Source organism: Leuciscus leuciscus, assembly GCF_965113295.1.
Source record: "Leuciscus leuciscus genome assembly, chromosome: 20".
In the NCBI taxonomy this organism is placed as follows: domain Eukaryota; kingdom Metazoa; phylum Chordata; class Actinopteri; order Cypriniformes; family Leuciscidae; genus Leuciscus; species Leuciscus leuciscus.
The window spans coordinates 6,950,654-6,969,582 of record NC_138744.1 but is presented as its reverse complement, the minus strand read 5'-3'; the positions used below and the strand labels follow the sequence as shown (position 1 = coordinate 6,969,582).

General features: G+C 37.7%; 1 protein-coding gene across 1 annotated transcript in view; it reads left to right on the top strand.

The window, feature by feature from the left end:
• The window catches only part of nek11 (NIMA-related kinase 11), a 76,206-nt gene extending 58,095 nt beyond the window's left edge, over positions 1-18,111 (top strand). Inside the window, exon 16 of the mRNA XM_082149337.1 lies at positions 16,862-18,111. Coding sequence (XP_082005463.1) covers positions 16,862-17,066 — 205 coding nt within the window. The 3' untranslated portion in view covers positions 17,067-18,111. The remainder of the gene's footprint in view (positions 1-16,861) is intronic.
• The last annotated feature ends 818 nt before the right edge of the window (positions 18,112-18,929 follow it).

Genomic DNA, 18,929 nt, shown 5'->3' with positions numbered 1-18,929 from the left:
TTTGTGATGCATGCATACATATAATTTACTGTCTTTCAGGTTATTGTGCACAGATGCTTCTCCATTTTTTCCTCCTGAATTCATCTCTGTCATTTTCTCTCTTGTCATTTTATTCAGCTTATTTTCTCATTTCTTATGTTGTTTGTACACATCTTTTTCTCCACAGAGCTTATTCTCTTCTTCACTGTCTTTATTATCTCCACAAGAGCAGCAAATTCTTTCCTGCTAAAGTTTGGGATCAGTTAGATTATTATTATTTATTATTTTTTAAAGAAATGATTACTTTCAGATATAGCTATTTCTATTTCAAATAAATTCTTCTTCTTTTGAACTTTCTATTCATCAAAGAATTCTGAAAAAAAATATTAATCAACTATTTTTAACATTGATAATAAGAAATGTTTCTTGAGCACCAAATCATCATATTAGAATGATTTTTGAAGGATCATTGAAGACTGAAGTAATGTCTGCTGAAAAATCAGCTTTGCTGTCACAAGAATAAATTACATTTTAAAATATATTAAAATAGAAAACAGTTATTTTTTTATTATAATAATATTTCACAATATTACCGTTTTTAGTTTAAAAAAAATTATCAAATATATAGAACCTTGGTGAGCAAAAGAAACCCCAAACTTTTGAATGTTTTTGTATTTTCTTTTATAAAGATGGAATTACACTAAACAATAAAAATAAACATTTAAGTTAACCATATCAAATCTTATCAGAAATTTTTTTTTGCTTCTATTCAGTAGACACTGGGGTTTTTTGGGGTTTTTTTTTTGTACCGACCATCAGAGAAACTAGACGCTATTCTGTAAATTCTAACATTAAAGGTGCTCTAAGCCAGTGGTTCTCAACTCCAGTCCTCGGGACCCGCTGCTCTGCACATGTACAGTATGTCTCCCTTATTTAACACACCTGAACCAGATCATCAGCTCGTCAGGAGAGACTCCATGAACTGATTTGAGTGTGTCAGATAAGAGAGACATACAAAATGTGAAGAGCAGCGGGTCCCGACGACTGGAGTTGAGAACCACTGCTCTAAGCAATGTCACGCGTTGTTTAGGCCAAAACATTTTTTGTCACATCCAGCAAACATCTCCTCACTATCCGCTAGCTGCCTGTCCCCTGAACACACTGTAAAAAAAAATGCGGTCTCTGTAGACAGCCCAGGCTCCACAAACGGCAAGAAAAACAAACTGGCCCAGCCTGGACCACGAAACATAACAAACAGTGTTCCAGCCAATAACCAGCAAGAATGATTTGGGGGTGTGGGGAGTGGAGGAGAGAGAAGCATGAACAGGGAAGTTAGCTAGAGGAGAGATGTCCTAGACAACGACTAACATTAAAATTGTATATTCTTGAGAATTTTGATATGGCCGACCGACACACGACCAAAGAGACGACGTTCTGATGAACAAATAACAAAGAAGAGGGAAAAGGAGAAGGAACGCGTGAAGTCTCGAACTTACATCGGAAAAGCGCTCAAAAGGTGACGAGAACTCCGCCGGCAGAAGGGCTTCCAATCCGACATTCAGGTGGCTCTGTTTTTGCTGGACACGCGGGTAAATCCAGTTTGTTTTTTCTAAATGGTTCATGAATGTTTCAGGAAGCACGGAAGGGAGGGGGAGGGGACGGGATGAGGAGGGAGGGTCGAGCTAGCCTCCGTTTTGTTTGATAATACTTCGAACGTCAACAAGAAGTGACGTCACCCAACATCGCTTAGAGCACCTTTAACCAGGGGGTGGTGGTAGCGCAATGGATAAGACACATGCCTTTGGTGTGAGAGACCCGGGTTCGAATCCACTGTGAGACACCAATGTGTCCCTGAGCAAGACACTTAACCCCTAGTTGCTCCAGAGGCGTGCGACCTCTGACATATATAGCAATTGTAAGTCGCTTTGTATAAAAGCGTCAGCTAAATGAATAAATGTAAATGTAAACTTCTATGAAATCATTGTTATCTTTTTAAAAAAAAAAATTTTATTGTATGGTTCCGGACCCCAGTTTGAAAAACCCTGCCCTAACGTACCATGCTATACCATACTTTTCTATTCCATACCATGGTGTACCATTGCACAGCGTACTTCTGCATCCCAAACCAAACCGTACTACTCTGTACATTCCATGCTGTGCCGTTCTGTTCCACACCACACTATACTCCAGCATCAGCTTGGTAGACTCTATGTCTTCCTTTTAGCATGACTGCAGAACCTCTCCTGACGGTGGCTCCCCTACTGAGTGTGGGCTGAAGATATTAATAACAGAAGCGCTCTTCCTGTGAGGGCAGGAATTAGAGGCTGTCAGCTCGCTCTCCGCAAGCCTCATAAGAGCGTAAAGATGAGGAGGAGGGAGAAGGAGAGCACAGGTAGCAATTTACAGCAGCTGCATTTTCCCTACACAGCCTCTCTTCAGCTGTGCGGTGACGCTATAGTCTTATTCTTCCAGATGCAGCATTTCTCTCATTCGGAGGGAATACATTCTCAGGTATACTGTATGCAGGTGTTACTGATGCTAGTGCTGAACAAGTACTATTCTCTTACTTATGGGTGATTCTTCAAATAAGGAAACTTTTGATCCTCTTGGATGAATTTAAATGTATGTATAAATAATTTTGAAGCATAGATTGTAATAGTGTTAAACTTGTTTTATTCTGTTTCTTTACTTATTTTAAAAGACATTCACAAGACTAATAAATAAAGGAATGTTGAAAGGTACATTTTACAGAATTTCATTTTGGGCAAACTTTTTAAAACTTCCCCTCAATAATAATGTTTAAAAAGTGCAAATTAGGGAACTTGCCTGGAACTTTTTATGAGAAATTTGAAAAGAAAAAGATGCATTATCATATTTTTATTTTTGTGTACAATTTGTAATTTTTTATAACAAAGAATTGTTGTCTTTACCATCACACCAAATATTTTAGAGATAAATTGAGGTTTTACAAACATATTTTTATGATGGAAAAGAAAGAGACGTGACGAGAGTGCATGACTGCAGGGTAGAGAAGTGACAGTTTGATGATCAGAAAGATTTTTCCATTATAAACTGAGAGCAGATTTTTTTAGTTGTCATTACTAACTGTCCATTTCCTTTTATTTTTGTAAAATGATAGTTATTTGACTGCTCGCTAACTCGCTGTGCAGAAGAAACATGTAGCTTGATAGGTTTCATTTTCATAGAATTCATGTTGTCAAAAGCAGTGTTCTTTTATTTTGTTTTGTAGTATATATTACTATTTTAAATAAGCTTTTTTATTATATATTTTCCTTTTTTATTTATTTGTTTGTTTTTAAGTTTTATTCATTTTGTGCTTTTTCATTTTTCTTCGTTTTTTTTTTCTATTTAGCTTTAATATTTATTTCAATTTTAATAATTTCAGTACTTCAGCTTATTTTATTTCATTTAGTTGCCAAGGCAACATTTCTAATTTTCTTTACAGTTTTTCCATCTAATATTTATATTTTATTTAATCTTTATTTCCATTAATGCTAACAATTTTAAATAGTTTTAGATATAGTTAACAATAACAACATTGGTCAATAAATACCCTCAACTGAAGAATCCTGCTTTGTAATTTTTTTATTAGTTTGTATTGTAGTATTTATTAATATTTATAATTTTTACATTTCCTTTTTCAATTTTAGTTTAAGTTCTAGTAATTTTTTTTATGTGTTTTTGTCATTTTTATTAGTTTTGGGGTAATTTTATTAGTAATTTTTAAATGTTTTAAAACATTTACATTTTACATTTATGCATTTGGCAGATGCTTTTATCCAAAGCGACTTACATTGTGTTATCCTATACATTTATACATAGGTATGTGCAATCCCCTGGGATCGAACCCACAACCTTGCGTTGTTAACGCAATGCTCTTACCACTGAGCTACAGGAAACATTAGTTTTTTTTTCTATTACGCTTTCAAATATATTTATTTCAGTTTTAGTTTTCGTCAAATTCTATTTAGCAATTCAGTTTAGTAGAAGCTCCAATTTGAAGTCCAGCATGCTCTTCCTCTGAGAAGGATGAATCATCTTGAGTCAGCCCTTCTGACAGATAGAACTCTTTCGTTGAGCTCTTTAGATGTCAGTACATTATACACTATGTGCATTTGGGGAATAACTTGAGGACAGCACTCAAGGGTATATCAGAAAACAAAAGCATCTTCTCCAGTAGTTGTTGTTTGATGTGATCGTTTGACGCTACTCATCCTTCACCTCGCTCATCTCTGCGTGACTCGTGAGTTCTCTGAAACTTGTTAACGCTCTGTATTGCGTTTTCCGTTGATCCTTCTTTTGTTGACTGCAGCTCATTACGCCTCTCAGAAATAGCTGATCAAAGCAGTAGCAGGCAGCATACATTCACAGAGATATAGGTTCTCTTTCATCAGAGTAAGAGGAGAGAACCGGTGCCGGCTGAAAAACGCCTGAGCTGACGACGGAACAGCCCAGAGCTGTAGATGCATGCAAGACATTATGCTTTTGCCCAGGGTTTGGGAAGCTCTCTGTTGAAGGATGGAGAGTGGTGATTGCGGAAGAAAGAGCCTGTGGTTTGGCTGAGAGTGTATGGGCGGGTGGAGGGTTGTGTTTATCATGCTGGGAGTGGGGGCTGATTGCAGTTCAGCCTTGATTACCACCACTAATCAGCTGGAAATGGACTATGAGTGGGCATGTGTGTGCATGCGAGTTTGCAGCGAGTTTGTCGACTTGGAAAGGAACGCCTCTGTTATATGAAAGCACTGTCTGAAATTGACTTATGAGACAACAGCGTTGAAGAGGGCCGGTCCTTGAGATCTCAAAGGCCTCTCAATTGTAATTGTCTTTATTCTTGGCTTCTTGACAAAGTCGTGAGTCATAATAACAAAGGGGTCTGATTGATTCTCCTTTTACCATGTCTTGAACCTTATGACTAGCATATTCAGATTTGTCCTTCACAAAGAAAGGATGGGCTTGTTATGCCTCTTGATTTAGTTACATCACAGCACAACTCTGTTGGTATGTGCATCAGTTTTGAAGTACGCATGCACTTTATTACTTTTTTGAATGTTGGATCATACACTACACCTCTTTTTTGGAGAATGAATGAATATAAACATACATACTTTTTCACAAAACTATGCAGGTAACTTGCTCTGTTGTTCCAAATCCTTATTTTTACATTAATTTATTATTATTTGAAGATAGATACACTGTAAAAAATGATTAATGAGTCTTGTAATTTTCATAAAAAAAATTTTAGGTGATCATTAAAAATATTATGTATATTTTATTAAGAAAATTGTGGTTCAGTGTTTTATTGAAAATATTGAGAACATTACCAAGAGATGCATTTTCCAAATTTTTTTTAAGGAAACATACACAATTTTAAGGCTTGAATTGAGGAACTGATAAACCTCATAAAATAAGGAAAAGGGGCTACCTATTTATTTTAAGAGAATTAGCTCATTTATGCGGTTTTATTTAGAGACACCATTGTTTGTTCCCAGCATGCTTTGCACATGGCTGGAAATGGAGAGTAAATCTTGAAATTAAGTGTTAATTCATGTGTTTTTGAGTAAAGGGAAACATCTGTTAATGTTTAATGTTCAGGTATGTTTGACATTTGAAAGAGTTTCTATTATGTTAAAGTTTTGATCGTTACCATTGTGCAGAAGAGTAGGGCTTATGGTTAGGTTGTGAATAACTGCTTTTTTTTAATATTCTGAAGCATATTGTTTTATACATGTAGCGATAACTCTACTAATGATAGTGCAGTAACAAGTTTGATTCTGTGCTGTCCTAGCAGCACACAGTCTTTTTATAAAACAATATATCTCAAAGTTAAATATAAACAGGTCATATCCATTCACTTTACTTCACACAATTTTGAGAATAAAAAATACTTCAAATAAAAAAGCACATTTCACTAAAAAATTGTAATTCATTATGTCATAGACTAAATAAATTAGGGCATTTTACATGATTTATTCAGGTAGATTCCATGAATAAAATCAAGCTTTAACTACTCAAAAATATTATGTGTAATATTGCTACCATCGTTTTTTTAAGTAAATAGCAGTAAAAAAATTGTACAGCGTAGACAGAAAGACCAACGCTATATCATGACCAATTCATACGATTTGTCTAAACCCCAGTGATGGGTAGGTTTAGGGGCGGGGTCAGGGGTAGGTCATTCGTACGAATTCATACGAATTGGGCAACTCTTAAATATGTACGATTTAGCAAAAATCTTACGAATTCGTACGAGTGAGGTCGTAAGAATTAGTACGAATTAGCCACCTCGTAAATATACGTACGAAATACTAATTGCCGTGACATCGGGTTGGACAGACAGACAGACAGACAGACAGACAGACAGACAAACCAAATCAGGATACTTTAATGATTTCTGAAGGGTCATGTGACACTGAAGACTGGATGCTTAAAATTCAGCTTTGCCATCACAGGAATAAATGAGGTTTTAAAACACTTTTAATTAGGACAGTGTTTGACAATGCTGTAACCTCCTTATCATGACTGGCCACTTTAAAATCACTTTAAATGAACTCATACGCATATTCCATGCGGTTCATAAAGTAAAATAATTTGCTCTCTCCATTTCACCATGCTGGAGTGCTCAAATTTCCAGAGTCACAGTGAAACTCCAGGGGAGCGTGGAGAGAAGGAGACAGCAATTACCTCACGCTGAAGTGGGCAGGGGGGGACAGTCGATTTAATCCCAGACCGCACATGCTCATATCCCGTCCCCATTACTGCAGAGGATTGAGCAGGCTGGAGGATTGCGTTCACTGAAGCCCTGCCATTCCTCGGCATCAGCAGCTGTCTGCTGCTCATCAGGCTTGACATCTGTATGAAATGACCGAAGGTATGACTGGTGTCAGCCTCGAGGAAAATCTTTTCCCATAGACAGTTGACATTCTCAGGAGACATGTTGTATATATCATGTTAAGATGGCAATAACTGAACTTATGAGAAGTAGGGACAACAGGTTTCCTACTATAAAACAGCACGGTTGGTTGTAATAGTTTAGTAAGGCCAAAGTGGAGGATTGTTCTATGATATGGTTTAAAATAAATTTCTGTACTAGTTTAAACATTATATTAATATATTTTTATTGACGTTTGATAAATTTGTGTCTTCGGAAATATTAACGGGTAAAGGGTAACACTTTTACAGTTTTATTTGGCAATATAAGATTTCTGTTCAAGATTGTAAAAAGGTGCTTCATAGAAGGAGAATTGAATGCTGATATATCTAAAAATATGAATGTTTCATTTTTATCAGCAGTTAAATGGTTGCTGGATTTTTGTAGATGTCACATTGTCACATTAAGTAATAATTTTCCACTATTATAGTATTTATTTAAAAAAAATTATTAGCTATTATGTATATTTTCTTTTTTCATTTTAATTTTATTTAGTTTTACTAATTGTATGGGCTTTTGTCATTTTTCTTTTTTATATTCCAATTTAACCACACACAAAAAAATGATTTCAGTTTAAATTTTTCAAATTTTCATCTAATATATATATTTATTTTATTTCAGCTTCAATTCAATGAACATTTTTTAAATTATTTTTTAATGTTTTTCTTCTAGTTGTCAATATCAACACTTTAATTTACACATATGTACATGTAGGACAGAAATGGCACCCATTTTGTGTAATGGCTTTGGAAATCCAATCAATATTCTAATTGGAGCAATAAAATAATCCACACCCTATCAGTTCATCATTGTTAAATCTGCTATTCATATGCTAATTAGTAAAGTATTTCACTAACTTCATGTCACTTTCTCTCTGTAATTACTGAAATTATCCTTTTTTAAAGCTCTTGGGCCCAGATTTGTTATGCACAGATGTTTTATGTCATTACCAGACCCACACGGAATCTGCACTATTGACATTAATTGGAAGTTGTTCCTCCCTAAAGGCTTCCAGTCATCTGGAAAGGCTGGATGGCCACTGGATGTTGCCTGTGAGGATTTGCTTTAATTCAGGGGACAAGAGCTTCAATGAGGTTTGGAATGAATTTGAACATTCCACATAATTCCCCTAACGATAAAAACAGAAAATGTGAAAACAAAAAGTGCACAAATTCTATGTGGATCTGGTCATTGCGAGTAACCCTACAAGCCCAGATGTACTTAGCAGCAACTTTTTTTCCGTTCTTCGCTTTGGGAGTACAAAGAAGTTCGAAATACTTGACCAACGGTATACTGTTAGTGAACATCCTGACACATTCCCCAATTTTAAATTGAATGTGATACACAATAGGGAGCCAGTTCAGTTGCTGAAGGATGGAAGTGATGTGAGCTGATTTTTTGTTAAATGTAAGGACACAAGCTGAGTTTTTAACTAGTTGCAAACAATTTAAGGGCTTTAGTGTGTAAGCCACAAAACAAAGGGTTACAATATTCCAGACGCGAGGTTATAAAAGCATGGATAACAGATAACAGATTAAACATAATAATCTTTGAGATTTAGCAAAGGTCGTATACGTACAATGTTGGGAAGGTGAAATAAACGGGATTTAATAAGGTGGCTGATATGGGCTTCAAAGCATAATTTGGAATCAAGTTTACGCATACCCCAAGACTCCGTATAGTGGGTGATGGATGACCTATAACCGTCAATATGGAATGAAGAAGTCATTTTGGGAAAAGACAAAGGATTTAGGGCCCACTAACAGTATTTCTGTTTTGTCCAATATTCAGTTTTAAGAAGTTTTGAGCCATCCATACTTTGAGATCTTGTAGACAGGAAGTGATGGAAGGGGAAGGAAAAAGAGTATTGGGCTGAAAGGTAAGATAGATTTGTGTATCATCAGCGTAACTATAATAATAATAATAATAATTCGTTACATTTATATAGCGCTTTTCTAGGTACTCAAAGCGCTTTACATGGAAGGGGGGAATCTCCTCAACCACCACCGATGTGCAGCATCCACCTGGATGATGCGACGGCAGCCATATTGCGCCAGAACGCCCACCACACACCAGCTTACTGGTGGAGAGGAGACAATGATGAAGCCAATCAGTAAAAGAGGATGATTAGGAGGCCATGATAGACAGAGGCCAAGGGGCAAATTTGGCCTGGATGCCGGGGTTACACCACTACTCTTTTTTTGAAGGACATCCTGGGATTTTTAATGCCCACAGAGAGTCAGGACCTCGGTTTAACGTCTCATCCGAAGGACGGTACTCTTTGACAGTATAGTGTCCCCATCCCTACACTGGGGTGTTAGGACCCACACAGACCACAGGGTGAACACCCCCTACTGGCCTCACTAACACCTCTTCCAGCAGCAACCTGGTTTTCTCAGGAGGTCTCCCATCCAGGTACTAACCAGGCTCAGCCCTGCTTAGCTTCAGCGGGCAACCAGTCTTGGGCTACAGGGTGATATGGCTGCTGGCTAACTATGGAAATTAAGACCATGATGCTGGATGATCTGACCAAGAGGAAGCATATATGAAATAGAAGTGGACCAATAACGAATCCTGGAGGTACAACACTGTTATTTTATACTAATAAATTGTTGCTTTTCCAAGAGATATAAAGTTAGCCACTAAAAGACAGTACCAGTGATACCGATAACAGTTAGGTGATAGAGATAGGTGTACTGAATACCAAACAGTATCAAAAGCTGCACTCAGATCCAAGAGGACCAGGAGGCTGAGGGCATCAGAATCAGAGGCAAGAAGGAGGTCATTCACTACTCTTAAAAGAGCAGTCTGTACTGTGGAGAGGACGAAAATCAGATTGAAATCGTTTGTGCAGATTGTTTTTATCGAAATGAAACTGTAATTATGTGGCGCCCACCTTTTTTAATACTTAAGAAAGAATTGTAAGTTTGGAAATTGGTCTAAAGTTACTCAGTGTGTTCATGTTTTTACTTGCGGATGTCTGACCTCGGCGGACTGAACAGAAGAAATAATCCGGAGAAGATTTCCACGTTAAAGAAGGCGGAGCCTCAGCGCACACCTACCTATACGTAATCACCACGGACCAATGGTAGTTTGAAGGTTTACCAGCTGGCGCAAACTTTTCCAGAAAGTTCGCTTTGGCAAGCTGTTTTGAGTCCCAAAACTAATTCCAAACGAACTTCGTTGGCCTGATTTAGAAAGGACGTTTCGATTTTGCTTGAATATATTTCGGGGTCGTACCTGAATAACTGCACCTCGTTTCACAGTAGCTTTTTGAGATCTTGAACGCAGCGATATGCAGATATGAGCTAATAAATGCAAAAATGCATTCACTGCATAGAATGACTCACAAACGTCATTTTGGTCATTTTCCACTTGCTTCCACCATGCTTTATTCAACGCCACTCAACACCCCCTCCTTTCATTTAACCTGTACCTCCACCTACCTGCTCTATTCAGTTCTTCTCCTATAATCTCATCTGTCACCCCTGATCTCGTATCAGACAGTATTCACACTGCCTCTTTAATATTCAATCATCATTCCCCTTGACAGTCATTCATGAATAATCAATTCATAAATGCTGCCTTACATTCAAAGTAGTTCATTTCTTTAATGATGCCCTTCTTTGTCCTGTTTTGCTTCTGTGTGTTTTAAAGTCTTGTTGTATTTATAATATCACTCATGCGGGAAGCCTGTACTTCCTGTTTGGTAATGCCCTTGGCATCAAAGTTAAGGCAAAAACAAAACTTTGGTAAAAAGAAATATGCTCTCAAAATGTGTTTCAATCTACACGGTGTCTTTTCCGTGAGCCGAGAGCATTATGCAGTTTGAGTTGACTTGTTTTCATAATGTATTATGAGCCTGTCAGACCTGAACATCTGCAAATGTTTTATGTTCCCATATTCCTTGAATGGTAAATCCCATGTTTCCAATTTGGTTTAAGACTGTTGAACCCCACTGAATTTATTATATAGCCTATAATTGAAATTAATTTTCAGTATGCCATAAATAGATAGTTCAAGTAAGATTTGTTTGCTACTACATATCAAAATTTCAAGGCCACAAACTATCATCCATTATGATAGTTTGGTCAAACTGATCAGTGTATCTTAAATATTTTATTCTTTCTTAATTTTATCTGTCATGTTATGCCCTTGGTTGCTCATCTCCAAAAACAACTCCACTATTTATATATTTCTTTGTAAGTGCTCAGCTGAATCATAGAGATCTTTTTGGTGGTTGAAAGCCTGATCAATGTCACAGTTCTTTATACTGTCAGAAGACTGCTTTTGTGAGTTTTATCAAGACTGTATAGATTGAGATGGTTTGTACTGTACTTTACTTTACAAAGGGGCTAGAATGAAACATGATACAATGTAATAATTCATTTAAAATGATGGTCACATTATGCTGCTCCTGTAGTTTATATCTTTCTTTCAACTTAGGGGCCATTTACATAACACTATTTTCAACTAACTTTTCAATTTACACGACAACGATGTTTTAGGGGCCTGAAAATGCAAACTTTTGAAAATGGGGTTCATAGTGTACGTTTTTGAAAACAATATCGTTATTGTCTCTGTATAAACTACAAAAACTCGAATTTATGAAAAGGTGATGCATGCGTATTACGTGTTTATATAGGCGCATAGCGTTTCTTTACAAAGTGACATCGCCAACTACTGGCCTGACAGTAACGGCCATCGTTTTGACAATGTTGTCGTCTGTATGCGAAAAATGCAAAGGGAAACGTTTCCGTTTTTAGTACGTCATTGTCATGTAAATGTACCTTTAGAAATGTGCTACAGATGGACTGCCACAAAAAGAAAGACACTACATCTTCTGGACCCCTTGTATTTCTTTTAATTGGGTGTTTAGGGGGGATATCGTTCATCTCTTCCAGCTGTCTCTTTCATTCCTTATTCTTTTTTACATCCTCTAACTGATGACATTACTTTGGCTTTTGGTGACTGAGTGAAACTAACCCAAACCTTGTAACGTTGAACCCTCTCAGATGATAAACCTCTAAGCTCCTACAGCCAGCAATCAATCATTTACTCCAAGCTTTTCACACTTTGAGTCACAAATGTTACATTATCCTGAAGAATGAAGCGTCCTGTCTTGGAAAGTCCAAATTAATTTAGTTCCTTTGACCAGAGGAAATCTGATTTATGTGGCTCTATCCCTCATAAAAATTACAATTCCTGATATTACCAAGATGGAATTAATTACATTTTCTTCTGTTATCTGACCTTCACTGTTGAGCTCATTCTCTGAGACCATTACTACCCTCTTGTCTCTTCAATCTAGTCTAGACTATATTTTTTTGAGAAAGAAATGGACATTTCCATCCTTACCAAAACTGCTCAACACTTACATCAACTCATAAATCATTCACACATCTCACTCTCATGCTAAATGGACATATTCAGAAAGCATTACTTATTTTTTAACTCTGCTTAAAGGAAAAGGAAAGACATTCTATTTTTGGTCTGCCAGCAGTTGACATATTTCACCTGTGTGTGTGTGTGTGTGTGTGTGTGTGTGTGTGTGTGTGTGTGTGTGTGTGTGTGTGTGTGTGTGTGTGTGTGTGTGTTTATGTGATTTATGAGGACAGAAATTTGTATAATGACATGGGTATTTGTAGAAATTATTGTTGAATCACGGAGGCTACACCAGATATTTTGCCAAGAGATTTCTTATTTATTATATTTATACATATAGAAACAGGCATATACGAATAAGGCTACATGAGAGGTGGTCTTCATTCCAGATTTCTCTCTTCCCCATTTCTCTATCCTCTCACCCCAGCCCTTCAGGAACTTAATTCAATCGTTTTTACTTTAGTAAGTTTTGGCTCTTTAATAGCCTTGGATTAGCCAAGCCCGAACATTTACCTAAAGTAACATTAAATTAGAACAGAAGTCATCGGAAGCGTCCAAGCTAGGTTAACCAAACAGCGTCGTGCTGATCCTAGTCGGACAAACACATCCTCTCATCCAAGTCGCCCGCACACTCCCTGATATCAGTTTTTAGCCGTCGCCAGAGCCATAGAGAGAGAGAGTTGCGACACTCCCATAGACCTCCGTTGTAAATAATGGCGGCGCTTTTAACCGCCTACTTCCGGGATATGAAGATCGGAATAGTTCCAAACACTGTCATTTGGGCGTTGGACACCATTCACTTACATTGCTGCGCGTCGAGTTGTTCCAGAGTTAAGTTGCCGAAATATCGACCTCTTTTGAATTGTCAACTGTCTATATTGTATCAGAGGCCCTTTGCAATGTTTATACTGGTCTTCATGTGTACATGCACAGCGTAATTATTTATATTTTATGTTGGTTGTTTCAACCAATTTTCAAGCACTGCCTGCTAGCTAACGTTAGTTAGCTAGCGCGACTTCGTCAGCTAAGAGTTCGGTAATGAATCGCTACCACCTTTATAGCAACTTTTATTTAATTAAATTTTTTGGGATATACTAACGTTTCATTATGTTATTATTGTCTTGAGTGAAGCAGCTTGTGAGAACAATGCTGGACCTTTAGCATTGTTATGGCCATCACCAGTCCTGTCTGTTTCATGGATCACCTGCCCCTGGTTTTTGTTTTTCTTGTTCACACACACAAGCACACATTTTTGTTGTCTGTCATTGTTTAATAAAAAATATTTTATTTGAAAACCTTCATTTGTATCAGCCATGCTTAAATTCGTTTTTAATCTGTTATAGTTTTGATAATGTGTATGGCCTTAATCTTAAAATAATATTCTTAGTCTTAACATGATCATGTTTCACGTTGTGGTCCTGGGGGTGGCCACTTTCATCAGAAGAAGTGAGCTATAGCTTCTAAGCGAATTCTGAACGGACCGCCACGGCAGACCTCTTTGCGTGATCACGAAGGTAGGCTAATGGCTGAATCAAAATTTATAAGCAAAATCACGGGAATCAATAGCCTAATACAGCCCAGTTGTGCTAAAATAAATATCATGAGACGTCCATCATCAGATGAATGATATGGAAAAGTTAAGTTAGAGCCGCTAAAGCCAGTGCTACTACCCATGCGAACATGAACACTAAGCTTTTCCCTCCAAAAATATAGCTTAAAACTTATCTCCAAAAGCAAAACTGACATTAACAAAATGCAATAATGCAATAACAGCTGAAAAAGTACTTGGGTGTGTGTTTTATTTTATATTTACCGTTCAATAATGCAATCGCTGCTGTCTGTCCCATAGAAGAACATGACAGCCAGCGTATGTTTTGGAACTATTGGGGCTTACATGAACCACGTGACAGCCATAGCGGCGACATCAAAGAGTGTCGCAACTCTTTCTCTCTATGGCTCTGGCCGTCGCTAATCTCTGACGCAGCCTTATGGCAATATACGAATCCGTTAATCTTATTTGGGAAAAACAAGTCTCAGAGTCGTTCAGAATAAAATCAAACGTTTACAATTTATTGACCAGGTAATGAAGCAATAATTCAAAATCCCATTCGCAAGAATAGAAACATCAGTTAATCATAACATAACAACAATTCGGGAATCGAAGGATTTGTAGGTTGTGTGGGCAGTCAACCTACAGACTCCTCGAACTTTTCTACACCTTTTCCTTATATACCCAGATAATTCAATATTCTTACCAAATGGTGGTCTGTCATTATAATTAGATTTTGGTTCCCTATTCAGGGATTCACACTGGGAGATCAGAATTTGTATTTGAATAGGTTCTTGTTTTACATACGGAGGTACAGTCTGAATGGAGGATCTGGGGGAGGGAAAAACACCTTTAAGGGGCACCTCACTTTCTCATACTTTATAACTTCTTTTAGCTTTTCATTATGGTTGGGAGAATGAGACCATTTTACCAGACGCACTGAGACACTTTAAATAATATCAAACATGCCTAGATACTTCTTGTACATACTTTACATTGCATAGGTTTTCAGTGTATTTCAGGTGAGGAGGAGGGGGGATGAAGGGGAGATGTGTGTGTGAAGTGCGAACTGCACTGTGTGCAGCGCCTCAAAATCCCTGTTACATATGCAGGAGATAGTTCAAGTGTTAATGTCCAGGGGGGGCCTTTTGTTCCATCGAGGGGTCAACCAGACATACTGGCAGCAGCCTAGGCTATGTTCACACTTAGCGTCTTTTTTGACAAGAAAAAGTTGACAACGGCATTTTTTTAGCAAAAAAAAAACGCTGGCAGCGTTCGGTTACAAATAGCAGCCGAGCGCGTCTTTTGTGGCTGGCGCATATACTGACGCGTCTTGACCATGCGTCAACATACGACGAAAAGGGTACCCCCATAACGTCCATATGTGACGATTCGGGTTATGGGTAGGTTTAGGTATGCGTTAGGGTACCGCTAGGAGGCGCTGCTGGTGCCCTTCTGTCTGCGTCTCATATTGACGTTAAAGGGGTACCCTTTTCGTCGTATGTTGACGCATGGTCAAGACGCGTCAGTATATGACGTTTTGGGGTGAGACCGGGCTGCTATAACAAGAGCTGCAACAGTAGCCTAGTGCTGTGTGATGCAAAAAATGTCGAGAAAGAGAAAGTTGGCTCTTGCGTTGGCTTTTGAAGTTACCGGGGAGGAGAATGTCGGTTCACAAAGACGTTTGTGGGTGCACGACAGACAGTTGTTCTTGTTGTTATGGAAACGACAGGTCTCGCTACTCGCTTGTCATTGGTCAGCTGTCAAAAAGGCGCTTGACGTAGGGCGTTCTTTTCAGAAAAGTTGAACTTTTTTCAACTTAAAAAGACGCTCTGAGCTGCAGAAAAAGACGCCGGCGGTGGCGTCTAAAAAAGCGCTCAGGACTTTTTTGAAAAAACGGTTTACTCCATAGGGTTATAATGTAGAACAGACGCTGGCAGTTTGAAAAAAGACGCTAAGTGTGAACATAGCCTTACACTGTCATGCCTTTATGTTTCTCTGAGGTGGTACAGTAAGATTGAGCTTATATACACCACTCTGGGACTTACAACTTCCTTGTAAGGTAGAAAAACATGTTGCTTATGTTTAAAAATGGAACGTATACCTCATGCTTACACATGGTACAATCCACTTTCCATATTAAGAAACTATCCTTTGGTGTATACATTAGTGGTACATTTGCATCAGTTGCATCCTTTCCTTGTAAAGAACATACCAACTGAAGAATCATCATCATTAGTGGACCATCTCTGCTCAGTGAACGTGTTACATTGCACACATACCTCTAAGCAAAATATAGCTCATCCCATATCTCTCATTAGCACACATGTACGAATATACTCTGTCTCATAAAATACATTATGAAATTATTATGTAAATGAATAAAGAAAAAAAAAAAAAATTACATTAAACAGTAAATTTGTATTCTTCAGTATTACAACGTGAACGTGATTTATGAGGACATTTCCTGAGTCCTCGTATTTAAAATTTTTTAAATTAAAGTGTGTGTGTGTGTGTGTGTGTGTGTGTGTGTGTGTGTGTGTGTGTGTGTGTGTGTGTGTGTGTGTGTGTGTGTGTGTGTGTGTGTGTGTGTGTGTGTGTGTGTGTGTGTGTGTGTGTGTGTGTGTGTGTGTGTGTGTGTGTGTGTGTGTGTGTGTGTGTGTGTGTGTGTGTGTGTGTGAGGGGCAGTTCTGCTCCAGCTGAGGGGTCCAGAGGTGCCGATAGAGATCACGCTGACATTGAGACAAGGAGGTGATTCATGGTGCCTGCTCACAAACCAAACACCTGTCAGGGGGTGTTTTTACAAAAGGACCCGCTTGGATGCATCCACTGTTATCCCACAGACTTGAGAGACTAAATGCTGTAGAATATATGTAGAACAAGAAATCCAGAAAGCTGTTTTGAAAGAATGTATTTGCATTTGACTTTTGAGACTTCATAAATGTGACCTGGATTATTTTAATATTCATTCTAATTGTAATTTTAATTTGGTGTTTTAGGTCGGTGTGTCTGAGGCTTGGAGAGGAGGTGTTCCTGAAGGTCTATGATTACCTGAAGCAGGCCAGACAGAAGCAGGAGAGCGAGGAGAGCATCAGACAGGCGCTGGTCCAGCTGGCGGAGAAGCCCAGTGATTGCTTTGAAGTAGATCAACTTCTTTATTATGAGGAGCTGCTCTTGGCTGCACAGGAAAACTCTGTAAGATAACAACGAAGCAAACACGCACACTCACAGATGTTACATGTCAAGAACCATATAGATCAGTTTATGTACTTTTAAGATCTGCCTGTGATGCAACTTCATATTGTGAGAGCTCCACAATCAACAACAAATACCAGTGAAATACTTTGTTAGGGTTGTGCAATATTCAGAATTTAAGAATTGAGTTAGAAATCGAAACGGCAGACAGGATGTAGAATTGGAATGGATGAGGAATTTTACTGAATTGTTACATCAATCCAGCTCTGATTGCACACAAACCTGATATATGTGAGGTGGGATGAGTTCATTTCTTTTTTTACAGAGCTTATTAGGTCCTTAGCTTTATATACTTCATATTCGTATGAAGTTACTTAAACAACTTATTTAAAGTTAAATACTGTTTTGGAATATATACTGTACTGTACTGTACTTTGTTTGGAGATTTTAGTACAAGAGAAATTAAAGGGATGGATGGATGGATGGATGGATGGATGGATGGATAGATGGATAGATAGATAGATAGATAGATAGATAGATAGATAGATAGATAGATAGATAGATAGATAGATAGATAGATAGATAGATAGATAGATAGATAGATAGATAGATAGATGTGTAAAATAAAACAAGGTTTACATGTTACTTAAAGTTAAATAATGTTTTTGGAATACATACTGTACTATATTTAGTTAGGAGATTCTGTACAAAAAAATAAAGCTATTTATTGTGTTCAGACTAAATATATGTGGATGTTTTTTTTTTATTTGCTACCTCATGTGATTTAACTTCTGATGGGTCTGTCACTATTTCATTCTTTTACTTCTTTTAAAGAACTGCAGTGCACTGATATATTACATTTTCACTATCTTCTGTAAACCCCTGGTGTTTTATGATTACAGTTATTAATCGACCGGTTTTGTGGTGCCTGTTCACCAAAAATTGGCTAATTTCTCACAACTCAGAAGTTAGCGAGCTGAATAAAGCGCAATAGTATAAGATCAATAGCAGAAAACACTGAGACACAGGGACTGCAGCTGAGATACCGCTCCAGTCGGCCTTCTCTGTTGTTCTGTTGTTATCGCTGAAGCAAACCGAGACATTCATTACAAATTATCGACTTTTCTATGACATGAATGTAAGAGAGTTGTTGTTTTTTCCCCTTTAAAGATAGTCCAAACTCGAAAGATGGCTTTAATAATCTTGCCAATTGAACTGCAAACATTGTATCACTCGGAAGGAGTGTTCTTCACAATCCCATCACTAATTTAATCAGATAATGTATTTGTTTCTAGAAACAGCTGTTTGTGATAGTGATGGATTACTAGTAATGCTCATTATCACACTGTTACGATGAAAGTTCAAGGTTTGTGTGTGAGGGGAAGAGAGTAAAAGAAAGTGATTCCCTTATTTTATCAGCATTTAAGTACGATCAGAAATGTACAGTGCGTTTTAGCACATTGTGCAGTCGTGCTGTGCTTGTTAACTCTCATTTTCCCTTTTTAAATGACGTTTCAGTTTGCTGTCAAGTATTAACCGCACACCCCACGTCCTCCTACTGTGCACACTTTTCCACATGTCAAAAAAAACAAAGCTTTCAAACACCCCACTGCTCAAAGGTTCAGAGATCTACGATAGCCAAAAATCCATTGTTTTGTAATACTAGTTAATAACAACACAGTCTCTTTACTTTGACGGGGTTATCAGACACCTTATCCCATTCCGTTCAGACATCTTATCACGTTCCACTGGAACTGGAATGGGAATATTGTCTCGGACTATGACAAATGTTGTGAGAGATTGACCGAAAGATAGTGAGTTTAGTTTCGACAGGCTACATTCACTCAGTCAGTGTTTGACAGGGATCGACAG